The sequence below is a fragment of the Aquarana catesbeiana genome, linkage group LG01 (assembly GCF_042186555.1).
Source record: "Aquarana catesbeiana isolate 2022-GZ linkage group LG01, ASM4218655v1, whole genome shotgun sequence".
Classification (NCBI taxonomy): Eukaryota; Metazoa; Chordata; class Amphibia; order Anura; family Ranidae; genus Aquarana; species Aquarana catesbeiana.
In genome coordinates, this window is record NC_133324.1 from 451,066,112 (window position 1) to 451,083,424 (window position 17,313).

Consider the following 17,313-nt stretch of genomic DNA (forward strand, 5'->3'; position numbering starts at 1 on the left):
CTTAAAAATGTCCCTGTCTCTCCCCATCTATACTGGCTAATTTGTATAAAAAAATTTGTGTATTATTTTTAGTCTCCTCTGGTCCAGTCATGTGATCCTGCAGCTCCGTCTTTCTTGTGTCTATTAGCTGCTACTGCTAATGGGCGACATCACTGGGCAACATCCTATGGGCGACATCACTGCTCACAGAATTCACAGCCGTTGTTAAGCGCTCCCTTACACAGGGTTGTGAGATCACAGGACTGGAATGGAGTAGATTGGAAATAGGTACACAGATCTTTTTTATACTGTTTAGACAGGATAGGTAGGAGAAGGGGTGAGGGAACATTTTGAAAGAGTTATAGTTAGAGTTTTCTTTAACTTTAAATATTCATACCAAGCAGTAAATAAGCTTTGTAGAGTAATTATTCATTTATAATTTAAAGCACTAAATTCATTGAGGTCACTGTCTTAGCAGTTCAGCTCACTGTTCCTAGAGCACTAGCTCTAGCTTTACTTTAGAGACTAGAAGGATGGTGGCTGTGAGGTCACTGTGAAGAACGGTGAGCTGAACTGCTGAAAGATGAATTTGAACAGCCTCAGTGCTTTTGCTGGGAATTTGAGAATGAAATGCTGCACGGTGTGTGCAGTTATAGAGGTCAGTGAGCGATTATTTTAAAGTTCATTTACTACTTCTTTAGGTATAACTATACACAAAAAAGTCATATTAATCATTTTAAATGTACATATATAATAGTATAATTTAAATTTACTAAAGATTGTTTCTTCTAGAAATAAACATCTGGTAAAACTGCCAGTAGATGGGCATTACACCAGGAGGGGTACAATGCCATTTGATCTGCAGCAAATTTACTGCAGTGTAGTCACCCTCACTAGCTACACAGAGCTGCATCATATGCATTCTAAGGAGAAGTGCTATTAGCATTATCAATGCTGATATCCCTCCTCCTAATTGTTAGTCAGTGCTGGCCATATAGCCCAACTGGCTTTTGAAGGAAATGACATAGGGCACTTCAGACTCTAGTGAATCCAAATACACCATCAGACTCTATTCTCATCAAGGGGTGATGGACTTGAAAAGCCCAAAATATTATCTGACTTGAAACTTACTTTGAGAATATGTATATACTTGAGTGTTCAAAGTCTGGCCACCGGTTCGCCTTAAAGTAGCAGTGCCCAGGACATGGGCTTATTACTGCTAAAGAGGGTCTAACATATTTCTTGGTTGAAAACCTGCCTAAGTGTGGGTGAAAGCTGATTTTGGTAAGATCAGGAAACAAATGTGTGTTTGGTCAGTATGGAAACTTGTAGATGCACCTTTACCTGGCGAAGAATCAGTCATCCAATATAAGTTTTATTTGGATCTAACTATAGGTAACGACAGGTCCAAGCGGCATCTGTTTATTATATAAACATGTCCATTATCCCAAAAAAGATAACTTTGCAATAGTTCTACAGAGGGTCAAGTGGTGCTTAGTGAATTTCTAGCCAGGAAATATGCCTGAAAATGGTCAGATACTACCTGCATTTCTGGCTGCACTTTTGGGTCTGTGGCCAACTTTAGATTCCTCCTAATGCTTGCTTATTTTATTGAGATTACAATTTTAAAGCAAGAAAAAAGGAAACAAGGAAACAATTGACAATAATGGGGTATATACCTGTATTTCAAAATACAGAAAGTATTATCCATCCTTCATAACTCAAATGAGAATAAGATCTGCTATACCTGCTATAAAAAGATATTTTGTGAAACGTGTGTATGTTTATATAGTGGCTCATGACTATGTATCTATGTTAAAGGGAATACACTATATGTTTAACTCACTAAGTCAAGAAATTATTTAGTTAAACTTCTACACCTATACTATGACCATCTGTAAAAAAGATCATGGTCTATAACTGCTTTTACAAAAAAGTATACAGTATATAATAAAGCAAACTTACACTTTTGACAAATTAGGTCCACTCTTTAAATATCTTTTGTAGATAAAAGTAAGTACTACTCATGCTGTATAAACATGATTAATCTTAATTTTATTTTCACTGTTCTTCAGCCAGAATAAGGGTTAATGGCACCCCGTGGCTTTGGATTCAAATACGCCGTTGCAGTTGTTTGCAGCCACGTTTCTTTCACTAAGTGCTTTGGCAGTCTGCAGTCTCTACACGAGAGAGATGCTTGAGCATGGTTCTAAATTTTGATTAAACGCAGTGCCATTAATCAACGGAAAGACACTGAGCAGTTGGCAAGGTCCAGAGCTGCACAATGTTTAAGGCATAAAACATTACCAAGTAATTAGAAAGCATTCCTATCGGAGGAGCAGTGACTTCAATAAAGAGGTAAATGATAGCATGTTTATCGTAGACGTAGGCAGACAGTGCAATATGATAAACTACAGGAGATGCACATATCAGTAATCATCTGCATTATTAGTGCCATTAATCATAATTCCCCAAATATAAGGGCCGCCAACACATCCATTTGACCAAAGTTGCCCTCAGCCAGCCTCCTTTTGACCATTCTAATTTCCCTAGTAGACTATTGCAACCCTGCTTCACCATGAATCAAAGTTCACATATTGATGCTGAGACCTGATGGTCAATTAAATTTGAGCAATTAGTTCCAATTCTCTCTGGGAAATACTTAATGCTCAACTATTATCCAGTGGCGTTTAAACTTCATTGAAAACTAACATTTTTTTTTTTTTGGTTAGAAGTGGAATGTACTCTTGAACATGGTAATTTAGGGTAAGCTTAAAGTGTAACTTCAGCATTTTTTTTTTGCTATCTGTGATCTTGGTGGGATAACAATGTTTTCATCTGGACTGAAGAGGAAAACCTGGAATTTCTTCATAGGCAAAAGGAAATTATATCCAACCATTGTATGCTTGGGTACAGCACAACTAAAGTAGCTAAACATATTTGCTTGATTTAAACAGGTGCTGCCTATTTTTGCTAGTGATCCACTATTTCATCACAAATACCTAACATGTGGAAGACATGTTGACTTAGAATGTAGGCAAGTCCAGGCTTATAAACTGCCCTATAATCAGAATATGTGCAGCAATGGTTATACAGATCCCCACCAAGCCTAATGGTTAGAAGTATTCTATTTTCTTGAGAAACCATGGTGCTTGAACTCCAAAACAGTGTGAATGATAGCAGGGGCAGGGAAAAGAAGCATACCAAGTCAAGACAAGCAGGGTTCCATGTCTTACCAGTGGTAAGCAAAGGGACCAGTAGAGTGCATGAGTGAACAACTGTCATTCAACAGAACCCATCACCTGAGGCTATAAGCTTAACTAAGTGGTAGTTCATAGGTTGAGGCCTCAGATTTGCTTGACTGATAATTGCAAGGCGTAGCAGTTACGCAAGGAGACAAATTCCATAGAGAGCTTGTGGTCATAAACAGAGATACATACTGCCAACTAAACTGCCCTATCTGTAAATCTGAAGACTAACTGGGATTCATGAGATTAGTTCAGACCACCAATTGTGTTACTAAATCAAGGGTCAAAATTTAATCATAACAAACCTTGTGGTCAGAACCCAAGACACCGCTAACAGAAAATCAGAAACAATTACTCAGGAAAAATGGAAACTTTGCAACTTAGAGATCAAGTCTTAAGAAGCTGACTTTACGAACAGAATATTTTGACAATCTCCTGAAGTCTGATAGTGGTTTTATAGTAGACGCGGTGTCTAATTAATGAAGAACAGGTGCACAGGATCATTAAGGAAGAATGCCCTAATGAAGGCAAACAAGCCAAGTAGGATGATATCAACTACGGCTGTTGGTCACTACAAAATGTTCAACACTACCTAAACACAGAGGTGTTGATTTACTACAGGCAAACAAGCTATTCACTATTCACACGCTATTAAATTTGCAAGGGAAGATATGCTTTGCAAGGGAAATCTCCACAGAGCTTTGTGAATGCAGTGAAATTTTACTTTGCAAAGATTAGCCAATCATTTGGATAGAAAAAAAACAACATTTTTGTGTGCATATGATTAGATGATGGAAGTCAGCAAAGCTTCACCTCATTCATTAAACTCTGGGGTATTTCCCCTGCATAGTGCAATGTCTTTTACAAAGTGAACAGTCTATTTTCCTTTAGTAAATCAACCACGGAATCTCAGAATCAAATCCAGGTAGGGCCATAATACCAATCCTGACTTGTATTGTTGCATTAAAATGAAATATGGCAGCAACATATTCACAGCCTTGTGTTGCAAACCACCTCTCATTTTAAATGTTTGTTGTACAATTATAGGATAGGATGATATTGAAAAAATGGTTTAGAACTTATTAGCAGTTGAAAGAACTGGATTTCAGGACCATTTTAAGTATAGGCACCCTAGGGAGAAGAGTATATTCTGATATGCAAATACTTTCTTGGCTGAGATCCTAGTCCAACCATCCTGGCTCATTTCTCTGATGGGGGACCATACTGGTGACTAGTGACGCCTAACAGGTGGAATGGGTGGAAGTGGGGGGGGGCTCAGGGTCTCAAACTATCAATCAAGGAAGCATGTGCATGTCAACACATATGGAATTCTGAGGACCCAAGGTACCTCCTATAAACTGACAATGCTGGATTAGATAAACTAGATTTGATTTTACAGAAGCTGTTGTTTTTTTTCAGTTACTGGCAGATATCTTAATACAAACTGATACATTTTAACACATTTTAAGTGAAATTATTAACAAACAGGTAATGTATACACCAAAACACCTTCCCCACCAACTGTGCACCTGATATTTTGATCTATATGAATTAGTTCAAAATACGCATTTACCTTTAACCACTTCAGCCCCAGAAGATTTCCCCCCCTTCCTGACCAGAGCACAATTTTTTTTTTTTTTTTTACAATTTGGCACTGCGTTGCTTTAACTGACAATTGCGCGATCATGCAATGCTGTACCCAAACAAAATTTGCATCCCTTTTTTCCCACAAATAGAGCTTTCTTTTGGTGGTATTTGATCACCTCTGTGGTTTTTTTTTTTTGCGCTATAAACAAAAAAAGAGTGACAATTTTGAAAAACTACTATATATACTAGTAATGCGGTGATCTGAGATTTTTAGTGGTATTGCGACATTGCGTCGGACAGATCGGAGACTTTTGACACATTTTTGGGACCATTGCCATTTATAGAGCGATCAGTGCTATAAAAATGCACCGATTACTGTATAAATGTCACTGGCAGGGAAGGGGTTAACACTGGGGGTCGATCAAGGGGTTAACTGTGTGTTCCCTCACTGTGTTCTAACTGTGTGGGGATGGGACTAACTAGGAGAGATGACAGATCGCTGTCCCTACTTTACACACACAAATCCCTGTGCTGGCTCTCGAGCATTTGATCGCGCATGGCTGGTGGCGATCGCGCCCGCCGGCCACGCGCATCGGGTGCTCCGCTGTGCAGCGGGCGCTTGCACGCCCTCTGGTGGCTCGCCTGGGCAAAGCCATGTATATATGGGATTTCGCCCAGGAGAGCCATTCTGCCACAGTATATTTGCGTGAGCTGGTCAGGAACCGGTTAAGGGAATAAAATAGCCTGGAATGATATGAAGCTTGGATAGATCCTGGAATTTACTCCATTTACCCACATAGTTCCACTAACTCATAATGATATTATTAAATACCAATAGTTCTTGAACAATGATCAAAGACAAAATATTAAATCATCATTGTGCTTTCTGTAACCATCTAAAATAATTTTACAAATAATTGGAAAACTCTCACATGATGGTGTATACTAGACTAGTGCACTACAGGAATATGGCTTTCACCTCCTTTAATGCAAATAAAGGTTGTATTCCATATTCATAGGAAACAACAGCAAATATTTGTTTAATACTGTCTCCTTAAATGCTTGAGTATACTCCGTTGACTGTTAAGACCCATACACACCGGCTGAATGTTGGACAACATAGGCCAGTTCAATAAAAAACAGCTGGCATTCAGCCCATCATGTGTAAAGCACCCGGTCTGACAGAAGCCGGCTGTTTGGAAAACCAGCAGCCGACCAGCTCCTGATCAGCACTCTCAGCCAATGGCTGAGAGCATGGATCGGAATGTTCTGGCGAGGGGGCTTTCCCCCTGTTGGAACACAATAGCTCAGCGGGGGAGATCGCTGTACAAACATTGGATCGTTAGTACAGTGGCTCTGACCTGAGCTATCAGTTTAAAAAAAAAACAAATAGTGTGTACCAGGCATTAGTGTCGAACTGAGCTCCCTTCCACCCGACTTCCTGAGTAACCATGCTACATCACTAACTCCGCCTGTTATGCATTATGCCACTATCACTTGGCTTCATCAGAAGATTTAGAGCACTAATTACTTATTTCTGGTATTTAAGCCGTGACGTATTTATGCGTTTCCATGGCTACCCTTAGTGCCATGTTAATCTATACCGATTCACCCCCCCCATTGAATTTATTCTCCAATACCTCCTTATTATAAATGCAGATCTTGCTATGAACACTCACAATGCCAAATGCCCCCTTAATACAGTATCAAATATCATAAAAAACACTTATTACCTTCCCGCCCATGCTATAGCCGAAAGACAGCTACAGCACAGGCCTAATTTTCCGGGAGGGTGCACATGGACATCCTCCCATAATCACGCTGCCTGCATGCTCCTTGCAGACTTAGCTGATCACAGATCGGGGTAAAGGGCCAATCACAACGGCCCTTTCTCACGTGATCGGCTGTGTTCAATGACAGCAGATCATAGAAGTAAACACAAGCCAGTTTTTGGCTTTTCTTTCCTCATGCTGACAGCGTGGGGAGAGAAAAAAAGAGCCGATAACCATCTTGTGTTAAAGGGATATCGGCACAGATAATCAGGGCACTGATTATCAGTATCCTGATAATCAGTGCAGTCCCACCAGTGCCCAGAAGTGCTGCCAATCAGTGCGCAATTACATAGTAGGTGAGGTTGAAAAAAGACACAAGTCCATCAAGTCCAACCTGTGTGTGATTATATGTCAGTATTACATTTTATATTCCTGTATGGTGTGGTTGTTCAGGTACTTATCTAATAGTTTCTTGAAACTATCGATGCCCCCCGCTGAGACCACCGCCTGTGGAAGGGAATTCCACATCCTTGCCTCTCTTACAGTAAAGAACCCGCTACGTAGTTTAAGGTTAAACCTATTTTCTTCTAATTTTAATGAGTGGCCATGAGTCTTGTTAAACTCCCTTCTGCAAAAAAGTTTTATCCCTATTGTGGGGTCACCAGTATGGTATTTGTATATTGAAATCATATCCCCTCTCAAGCGTCTCTTTTCTAGAGAGAATAAGTTCAGTGCTCGCAACCTTTCCTCATAACTAATGTCCTCCAGACCCTTTATTAGCTTTGTTGCTCTTCTTTGTACTCGCTCCATTTCCAGTACATCCTTCCTGAGGACTGGTGCCCAGAACTGGACAGCATACTCAAGGTGCGGCCGGACCAGAGTCTTGTAGAGTGGGACAATTATCATTTTATCTCTGGAGTTGATACCCTTTTTAATGCATGCCAATATTCTGTTTGCTTTGTTAGCAGCAGCTTGGCATTGCATGCCATTGCTGAGCCTATCATCTACTAGGACCCCCAGGTCCTTTTCCATCCTAGATTCCCCCAGAGGTTCTCCCCCCAGTGTATAGATTGCATTCATATTTTTTCCACTCAAATGCATTATTTTACATTTTTCTACATTGAACCTCATTTGCCATGTAGTTGCCCACACCATTAATTTGTTCAGATCTTTTTTGCAAGGTTTCCACATCCTGCAGAGAAGTTATTGCCCTGCTTAGCTTAGTATTGTCCGCAAATACAGAGATTGAACTGTTTACCCCATCCTACAATCGTCATTCAAAGTGTGACAGCATTGAAAGATGAAAATTGGCCTGGTCAGGAAGGGGATAAAAGTGCCCAGTGGGCGAGTGGTTAAAGTAATGTATACATGTTATGGCATTTCTCAATGTGTATGTAATACCCATAAACATTGGAAAAAGCTGTTCAGTTTCAACACATTCAAATATTACTTGGATAAAGCATGTGCCAGGAACAGTTACAGTAAAACAGTACATTTCTATTGCTGTCCTGTGTAAGCTAAAAACTAGCTGTAGGCATGAGATAAACATCTCTCAATATGGCCATTTTTAGCAGAATCCAGCAACCCTTTTATGTCTGTAGTACAATCGCATAGCCCTAGCTGACAGATTTAAGAGGGTCTGGCTAGGGAACAGTGGGATCAGACATGCATGTCTAACCACCCTCCTTTAGTAATAAGGTTAGCAGTGTTCACTATCTGATTTACTTTTAGGATATGGGCAAAAAATGTGTCAGGAATAATTATGCCTAATTTAATGTTCAGTTTCTAACAACTGACCACCTTTATAAAAAAAAAAAAAAAAAAAAAAAAAAAGATACCTTTTAGCTTTATTGCAGATCCATACCTGCTTTTGTTCTATAGATACTAAATTAGAATATCCAAATGTACTTGCTGAACTTTTTTAATTGAGTGGTAAGTGGTGGTAAGTGCATTTATTATAATTACATGATCAAACATTGCACCTGTGTAGTTTCAAATAGAAAGATGGAACTTCTAAGGTAAATACATTTTAAGATATCTCCAGTTATAAAAAATAAAAGCTAGCTGCAGATTGCATTTTTTTAAATTATACAATTATTTGCATATTGCAGTTGTTTAATTGTATATACTTGTTTTTACAAAATTATTTTTTAAACTGGTATTGATATCATACTTAATTTGCATATGTTTTTATTATTTTGTATCAAATATTTTACCAGTACTGCATAGCTTTTAATTTATCAATGGAAAAATCAGCTTACATCTATAACCCTACTTTTCATTATTTAAGATCCATGAATATGTTACAGTCCTGTAATAATTATTTTACCTATAGGACTAGATAGGGTATACTTATTATTTGCAGTTTTTAGAAAATGTTATTGACAAACAATTAATACTATTACATTTAATGTTGAGCATTGCAATATTTTTCTTCAACAATTTTGTAATATCTAACCAAATTAAACTGCAAGGACCTACTTAAGAAAGGCAGTGTTTAAATACTGATATTTTATGTCAAAACTGATCAAAAGAAAGGAGACAGTGAGTAGATATGGTGTATAAAATCCTGCATTTGGCTGACAATCAATTTTATTAATTAAAGCAAAATGCAATCAATCAAAATTCACTTGCTACTAATTTGTTCTTGGTAAAATTAAACCTGATTGGTTGCTGTGGGATACTGGGTATTTTTTTGCCTAGAGTTGTCTAAAGCAGTACTTAGAATGGGGAGCCCCACCATTATATGCATGGCTGTTTTGTTCCACTGCTAGCGATAGGGGAAAATGATAAATGTATTACCAAAGGGTTGCCACTGTAAACAAGAGTTCTGTTTAAGTCAAGAAGCCCTGCGCTTTGCACATCATAATTGCCTTTTTCATTAATTGGTTGCGTTTTGGGTTATTCTATAAAAGTATATATGCTATAGATATATAACATGTTTACATTATATAAGGAAGAATAGAAGGGGCTTAAGATAAAGAAATATTGTCAATTTCATTTTTTCATTTATAATTTTATTTTTTGTTTTAGAATTAGGGAAATTTGTATCAGTTTATATCAGTAGTAACCAAGAAGCACATATAAAAATCACTTTAAGCAAATTATCTTAACTTCATCAGTTAAACAAGATACATCACTAACTCATGGGTTATTTGCACTTTATGAATATTAACAACTGGTATGCAATCTGGCCCTTTAATACCACCGCAAAGTAGTTATCCCCAACACACAGCCTGGTGTTAAAAAAAACACATTTTGGGGTTTATATTCCTCACATGACAGCATGGGATGCCAGACAGTGATTAACATTCCTGGGGCATTCACATTAATACAGTACAATGCTTCCGTTGCAAAGTTTAATACTTTCTCCTGAGATTCCTCCTTGTTGACTAGACAAGACTGCCAATTTTGTTTGCCTGCCACATCAGAGGATCCCAGGAGGGATAAAAAGGCTCATGGAAAAAGGAGTAGCAGAATAGGAAGCATAATTCATTGTGAATTGAGCAAAGAAGTCTAATTCAGATAAATGGCCGACCCCAATGCATCCTACCTGTTATTACAGCAGACATGCAGTATCTGTGCAGTAAATTAGTCAAACCCCAGTAGAGCTTGGTGGGAGCTTATCTTCAAGTGTATAATTTGAGTGATGAGGGAGCCGCCTCCGTGACCAGACTGACTGATTTGTTTCATACTGAAAGAGATTTAAGTGACTGTCTCCCTGCCTTCTCACCCCTCTGTTTAATGCTTACATTATATTCTCTGTGCTGTTACTTAAACTTGCGCTTTTAAGAAGGCAAACAGTAAAACCCTGAATTGATTTTCCTCAGGGTTATATAGCCCCAAATGTTCCTTAAACTCTAATGGCTGCTTTTATCAACTCATTGAACAAAAATGCTTTGGGTACACCTCAGGCATCAAAGGAGCTTAACAAGTATGTTCTGCTTTCTCACATCATAAATTAAATAAGATTAACCATTTAAGTTAAAACTGAAGGAAGACTTTATTACAATATGCTGCTAAACTAATAAGTAGCAATAAGTTGTTGTTCAGATAATTGATATAGACTGCATGTTACCTAATGAGTCTCTTTTTGACACGCATGCACCTATGAAGAAAAGGCTACCATTATTTTTTTTACAGCTTCTTCCTTACCATGAACATGTTCAGCTTTATTTTCATTATCTTGGGGTAATGTGTGTACACTCTGGATTTTTCAATAAACAGTGAATGGATGGAAGCACTAAGTGCAAAAGTGCAATAACCCATTGAAACCATTCATGTTACTAAAGCCAAGCATATGTAAGAAGGGTCCTTAATAAAGTAGCGAACTTTGCATTGTTTACTGTTCTACTGAATAGGCTAGCTCTGCTTACAGTGTACATATAGTGACATTTCTGGAGGTTTTTGCACATCACTGTCTTCTAGAATGTCTTGGGAGTCCCAAAACCTGGGGTGCATGCAGATTGCAATTGTAAACTACAAAGTTGAAACACTGTAGGTCAAGGAATCTAGCTCTTGCATTGAGGGGGGTGTCAGTAAGTGGGCAAGAGCTTAGACCTCAGAGTTGCATACTGACATTTGCAGAATGAGGACCCCAATTTTCAGAGTTCACAAGGCACTCAGGGATACATTTTGTTGACTGCATTTCAATCTTGCTGCCAGTTCAGTAAACATATTCTTAATAATAAGCTACAAAAAACTGTAAAACTGTAACTGTACTGTAAAATATTTCACAAAACAAGTGCTTGCTACAGGATTTTGCCCTAAATGTTTCACTCTTAAAGGAGTATCCAAAGGTTATTGCATTTCCACAGACTTACAAGTCTGATACATGATAATACATGACAGGTTCTGTGACACATAATTAAAAGTGCACCAGTCCTGCAATCTGTTAAAATCTAATTGCATGCTAATATCTTTGAACAATAGTGTCCACTGTTTTATATCCATTATAATAAATAGATTCATTGCCTTTTTAAAGCAACAGAGTCAACAGGTGCTGGCCTTATTTTAAAATGGGATAAGAATGCTGTTACCAAACAATATGCCTTTTTGACCATTTTAATTGAATTTCACCTAAAATATTGCAGCTTAGTAGTGTTTAACTTAAATGATTTATATGTAAAATCAAGGGGGAGATGTATTTATCAGTCGCATAATATATATGTAAATCAAACGTTTAAGTACACCATGCTGTATAACATAATGTTTGTCAACATACTTTTGGCCTATTTGCCTTGAAGAGTGTAAGATCTGGCAGTGAAAGGACAACAGAACTTAAACAAGTGACATATGTTAAAAATGTAACAATTATTTTGCCAAAAAAAAAAAAATGAAATTATACAAAAAATAAAATCAGTTTGCTGTTAAAAGCCTTAGTACAAAAATGCCTCCCTCTCCAGCACCCTTCAATGCATTTAGGCCTTTAATCTTCCCACAATGTTCATATTTTCAAGAAGCAAGGACATGTTTCCAGAGTTATGGGTGTGGTTTGTTTCTGTTTGTTTTAATGCAGACCATCCGGATTGCACCCAGAGGATGAAGGAGCAATTGGGGCAATGGGAAAATTAGAAATGTAACTGGGTAAATATTACTTCTTATAACATTCATTCCTAAGTTGATTGTTTGTGCCCTTTATTTCAGATATTCTATACATTATTTTTTGTGACTTTTTGCTTTTGCTACAGCTAAGTTGTACACTTGTTAGGGGTCCCATTTTTACTAGCAGAAATCTAGGACAATTATGTCCAAGGCAGTACACCCCACTAAAAGTATTTGGGTGAACTTACTAAAAGATCTAATCCTTGAACATGCCTAACAAAGCAGGTGATCTGATTTAACATAAAAGTAAGTTTTGTAGGAATTCATTCACTTTGCCATAAAAGAAAACCTGAGGGGATTTAAAAATAATAAAGAATCCAGTGTGCATTAAAAGTTGCTGCAGGTATCTGGATATCTATAGTGCTCGTGGAGCCCAAAGCATCAGGATATTCTAGTATACAAAATAAAGACTTGATCTGTGAGGTCCATGCTTGATGCTTGCATTTGACAGTTGGCTGCACTAGGAGGCCAGTAATGAGGTGTGGGAGGGGTGGAGCCAAGCATTTTCTTTAGATGTAGATGCTACATGCATATTAATGAGCAATGAGTGCTCTATTAGATAACCAGGAATACTTGCAGGAACCTGTAGGTACAAGTCCATTTATGAGTTCTAAATGTCTAAAGTTTCACTTTAATTCCAAAATTGACTTCAGTGCACTGTTAACCTGAACTGATGTTAAAGATTTCAAGACTAGGAAACTTGACTGTCAGGAAACATTTGAACGCCTAGCAGACCTTTTGGAGAGGTACAAGAACGTTGTTTTTTTTATGCTGACAGGAATCTTATAAACGTGATCACAATTACAAAAGTAGAACATGATACAGTTTCTTGGCTGACGTATTACAATTTGAAAAAAAAAGTTGATTGCATTTCCCAAGCTTTGAAAAATAGAGCTGACACTTTACTGGTTGCTGTTGCTGGTCATTTTTTTATTCTATATTTCATAAATCAGCCACACTGGTGGCAGATTTTCATGTAAAAAGAAAAAATATAGAAAACTAGTAAATTATAGTCTTGTGTATTAGAGTAATTATTAAAACAAAAGTAGAAGGCAACTACTAAATTGCAATATATTTAAATAGGCCTAGAATTGAATTGATTAATCATTAATGACTAACTCATTAACACTTTCTCTGCTATGCTAGAATACTGATACTGTCAAGCCAGTTCTATAATGTTACATTCTTCTGTGCTGATTGCATTACGTTTTATGACATGTCCTCAGGCTTTAAAGCCATTTTAAGAACCTTGATGCTTCTGTTTCTTCCTGTCATGCTACACTTTCTTCACATAAGCCTCAGACCCTTGAGACATGGATTTGTGCACTGTATATCGCTCTCATAGTTAGGTCATACAATTAGTGTTTATACTTAGCCTGGGATTTATCTAAAACAAACCATTGATGTGCTTTTAATTACTTCTGCACCACACTTTGGATCTGATTATGATGATTTTAAAGGTTTAGGTTTTGTTAGCACAATTTCAAAATGTAAAATTAGATATCCTGGAGTTGCTTAGTTGACCTTCAAATGCGAAATAGAGTGAAACTACAATAAAACATCACTGACACATGCATTGTGGCAATTGTGATATGCAAATAGAGGCATACCTAGGGTTTTAAGCCCTGGGTAAATGGCATGACCTCCTACCAGAAGCTCTGCTTTTTGATTACATTTAGACAGTGATTGAGCACTGACTATGCTGTTTGCATCTGATTTGAAATCATACAGTGACTTTATATACCAGGGATATGCAATTAGCGGGCCTACAGCTGTTGCAAAACTACAAGTCCCATCATGCCTCTGCCTCTGGATGTCATGCTTGTGGCTGTCAGAGTCTTGCTATGCCTCATGGAACTTGTAGTTGTGCAACAGCTGGAGGCCTGCTAATTGCATATCCCTGTTATATACCATTTAAGGTATAGCAATCTTCTTTGAACTAAATATTAATTTCAGCCAGCTGCTTTTCTTAATGTTACTTTTTTTTGTTTTTATGATTATTTTTTTTGCCAGTAGAATTAACCACCTTGTTGCAGAGATATTTTTAGTCTGCAGACTTGTTTGTTGTATCACAAGCTAGCACCCCTTTTTCAATAATGTGTATTTTACAAAGCTAAAATAATATGTTGTTCAGGTAACTAGAAAGTCAGCTACAATTGTAATATAGACATTGTTAAAACACAAAAAACAATTATGATTTTAAAGCCCTTTAGATCCTTGCCTTAATGAATGACCACACAATGGCAACAGTCTGACAGACACTAGAGAGCTGAGGGTTTGGAACTACCAAAGTAAGCTGACTTGAAACATTCTAGTTTGCAACATTTTTGCAGTTGGTTATTTCAGTTACTTGCTGGCTAATTTTACACTCAGTTGAGAAATGTAGTCAGAAATAATTTTATATAAAACAGAACATCATCAATAGTTGTCAGGGAAGAGATTTTCCTTGTTTCAAGTGACAACTTAGCCTGAAGAAAGTAAAATTAGAAGGCAGTCACAAAAAAAAACATGAAGGCAGATTATTTAAGTGTATTAGTTCTATTTAGTTGCAATAGATTAAATGTTTCTATTAACATTTTATACATTTAGACATAACATGGAAGCCATGAAAACTATGTTTCCTGGGGAATATTGATTGAACGTTTCTACTTCACTATTTCTGTACAATATGACTAATATACTATGGGCAAATACAGATGACTCTATATTTCTTATTTGGCTTACTTTCTTTGAAAATTTTTGAACAGATTGTTATTGGTTTTGTGACAATACCTAGGTTAGAAAGAGTGCCATCTGATTAATCAGAGGTTAATGCTTCATCAAGCTAACATAGAATAACAACAGTATTTTTTTCCCATTTTTATTAACTGTTCATTAATAGATAATTGTAGATGTTAGCAACAGCTTGTTGGAATATAAAAACACCATATATATGACTAACTCTGTATTTCTTGTACTAAGAAGAACACATCTATAGTACAAATAGAACACTATGTAATCCTGTTATATATTGTAATAGATACATTTATTTTCTTCATCAGTTGTCATTTTACTTGTTTCCACAGTTGTAAAGTATCTTGGTTTTAGTTTTATTTTACCAGACAATTGGAATCGTGGTGAAAACGTTAACTATAGGAACAGAACAGGGTTTTACTCCTCCATCTGCTAAAGCATCTTTCAACAACATTACCATTCAGATAACCCCTTCTTATATGTGTTTTGCTATGTTTGGGAGGAACAATCTCACGTTCCTTCTGATGGTTCAATGTAGACAATTTCCAGCACACCATCATAATAAGATTTAATGGCACTCCATAAGTTTGCGTTTTAGTGTCCTAGTTTTGTACCTAATTTTGTGCCTGGTTTACCAGAAAAATTTGCAATTAGGACTAGTGACATATTACAATCTTGGCCTTACCCTGCACAGAGATTTTTCCAGCTCATGGGACAACAATATGAGTGTCAGCAGCCTGAGAGTGATTATCACTGGGTCAGGTTAACTTGACAGTTAAACTCTTACACACAAACACACACATACGGTAGCCACCACAAAAGTTTTAATGAAAACACAATCTACTGTTTAAATCCTGACTTTTAAGGAACGTCTTCGACACTCACTGCTTTACCCAGACAGGAATGTAACAGAGTTTCAAACTATGGTAGCCCTTGCAAAGGCAAATAATCTTTAATTTCTGATTAAAGCAATCAGAGATTGAGATTACCAATATATAGTTTAATGAAATATTGTATAATGGAAAGAAATGAAAAACAATGCAAGAAAATATTTAAAGAAAATATATTACAAAAATAGACTATTAGCAATAGTAAAATAAACGTAATTAGAAGTGAAAAGATTGCTTGGTCTTTCCATGCAGAGTAAGTCTAACCTGATGTATCAGACTCACTGGCTCTCATAAATGACTCTTAGCATTCCGTCATAGTTCCGATGGCAAGTGAGAGATACAAAGATGTAAAGCAAGTGATAAATAGCTGCAGCCATCTTTTCATGATAGGATAGGAAGAGAACCAGAAAAGAGCAGAATCTTGGAGTGCATCCAGTGAGGATGAGAGTAGAAAGAGGTGGCCAGGTTAGGACAGGACAGGGGTAAATATTTAGTCATAGAGGTGGTCAGTAGCAGAGAAGTGAAGGGTTAAAATTGTAAAGATTTCTATGAGTAATCGTTTTATGCTTGGTGGTTGAAGACAAGGACAGTGTGAAACTGATGAGGTTGTGATCAGCGAGAGGAAAAGGGGTGTTGATGAGATTGCCAGGAGTGCAGACCTGGGAGAATACAAGGTCTTCAGAGTGAGTGGAAGTGTGTGTCCATTGTGTTAGATCAAAATATGAGGTTAAGTTGAGAAGTTGAGATGTAGTTGGGCTGGGGATGTTAAAGTCCCCAAGAATAATAGTGGGTATTTCAGAGAAGAGGAAGTAGGGTAACCAGGCATAGAAGTCATCAAAAAAGTGTGATTCTGGTCCATGAGGCCTACAAATCACAGCAATGCACAGAGAAAACAGACAGATACTGTAGGTCTCAAAAGAGAAGAGGGATATAAGAAGGATATAGATGGAGGGGTAGAAAGGACTTGAAAGGTGCTCAGTGGCGATAAAAAAAACCACACAGGCGGGTGCAAATGCCTAGTGCATTACCACCATAAATATTAATTGATTCCAAAAGACAAAAGCATACTCACAAACATAAAATAGAACAGGTGTGTTAGAAAACAACTTCAGCAGTAAAGTAATGTCATCTAACCATGCAACCACAGTTGGAAGGCTTATGCATTTTGGAGAACATGTCACCTTCTTCAGAGTGGGCATTCCAGAGGGCACATGAGATGCAGAGCTGGGTTTTGGAAGCAATGGAAGCAGAAGGAGGGTGACCAAAGTAAGATGGATGTGGGCTGTATATGAGAGCACATACCTCACTGTCCTGGTGTTTAGGTCAGCATGTGGGTTCAGTATTTGCAGGAGGTGACAAATGCAGTAATGGGGAGAGGGTAGGAGTGAGGGTAAAAATATTGTTTTATATAGTTGTGGGGTGGAGAGGAGGGGCAATGTAAGGAGAATTTGAGGACAGGGGAATTTTAATGAGAGAAAGAAGAGTAAAAGAAGCATTTTC

The 17,313-nt window shown here is 37.4% G+C and overlaps 1 protein-coding gene across 7 annotated transcripts in view; it reads left to right on the top strand.

Moving 5' to 3' along the window:
* Window positions 1-17,313, top strand: part of BNC2 (basonuclin zinc finger protein 2) — an 878,778-nt gene that overhangs the window by 850,721 nt on the left and 10,744 nt on the right. The window contains exon 8 of one of the 7 annotated variants that reach the window (XM_073636695.1): window positions 12,105-12,172. The exons of the other annotated variants lie outside the window; for them this stretch is intronic. Coding sequence (XP_073492796.1) covers window positions 12,105-12,168 — 64 coding nt within the window. The 3' untranslated portion in view covers window positions 12,169-12,172. The remainder of the gene's footprint in view (window positions 1-12,104; window positions 12,173-17,313) is intronic. 7 annotated transcript variants of the gene reach the window in all.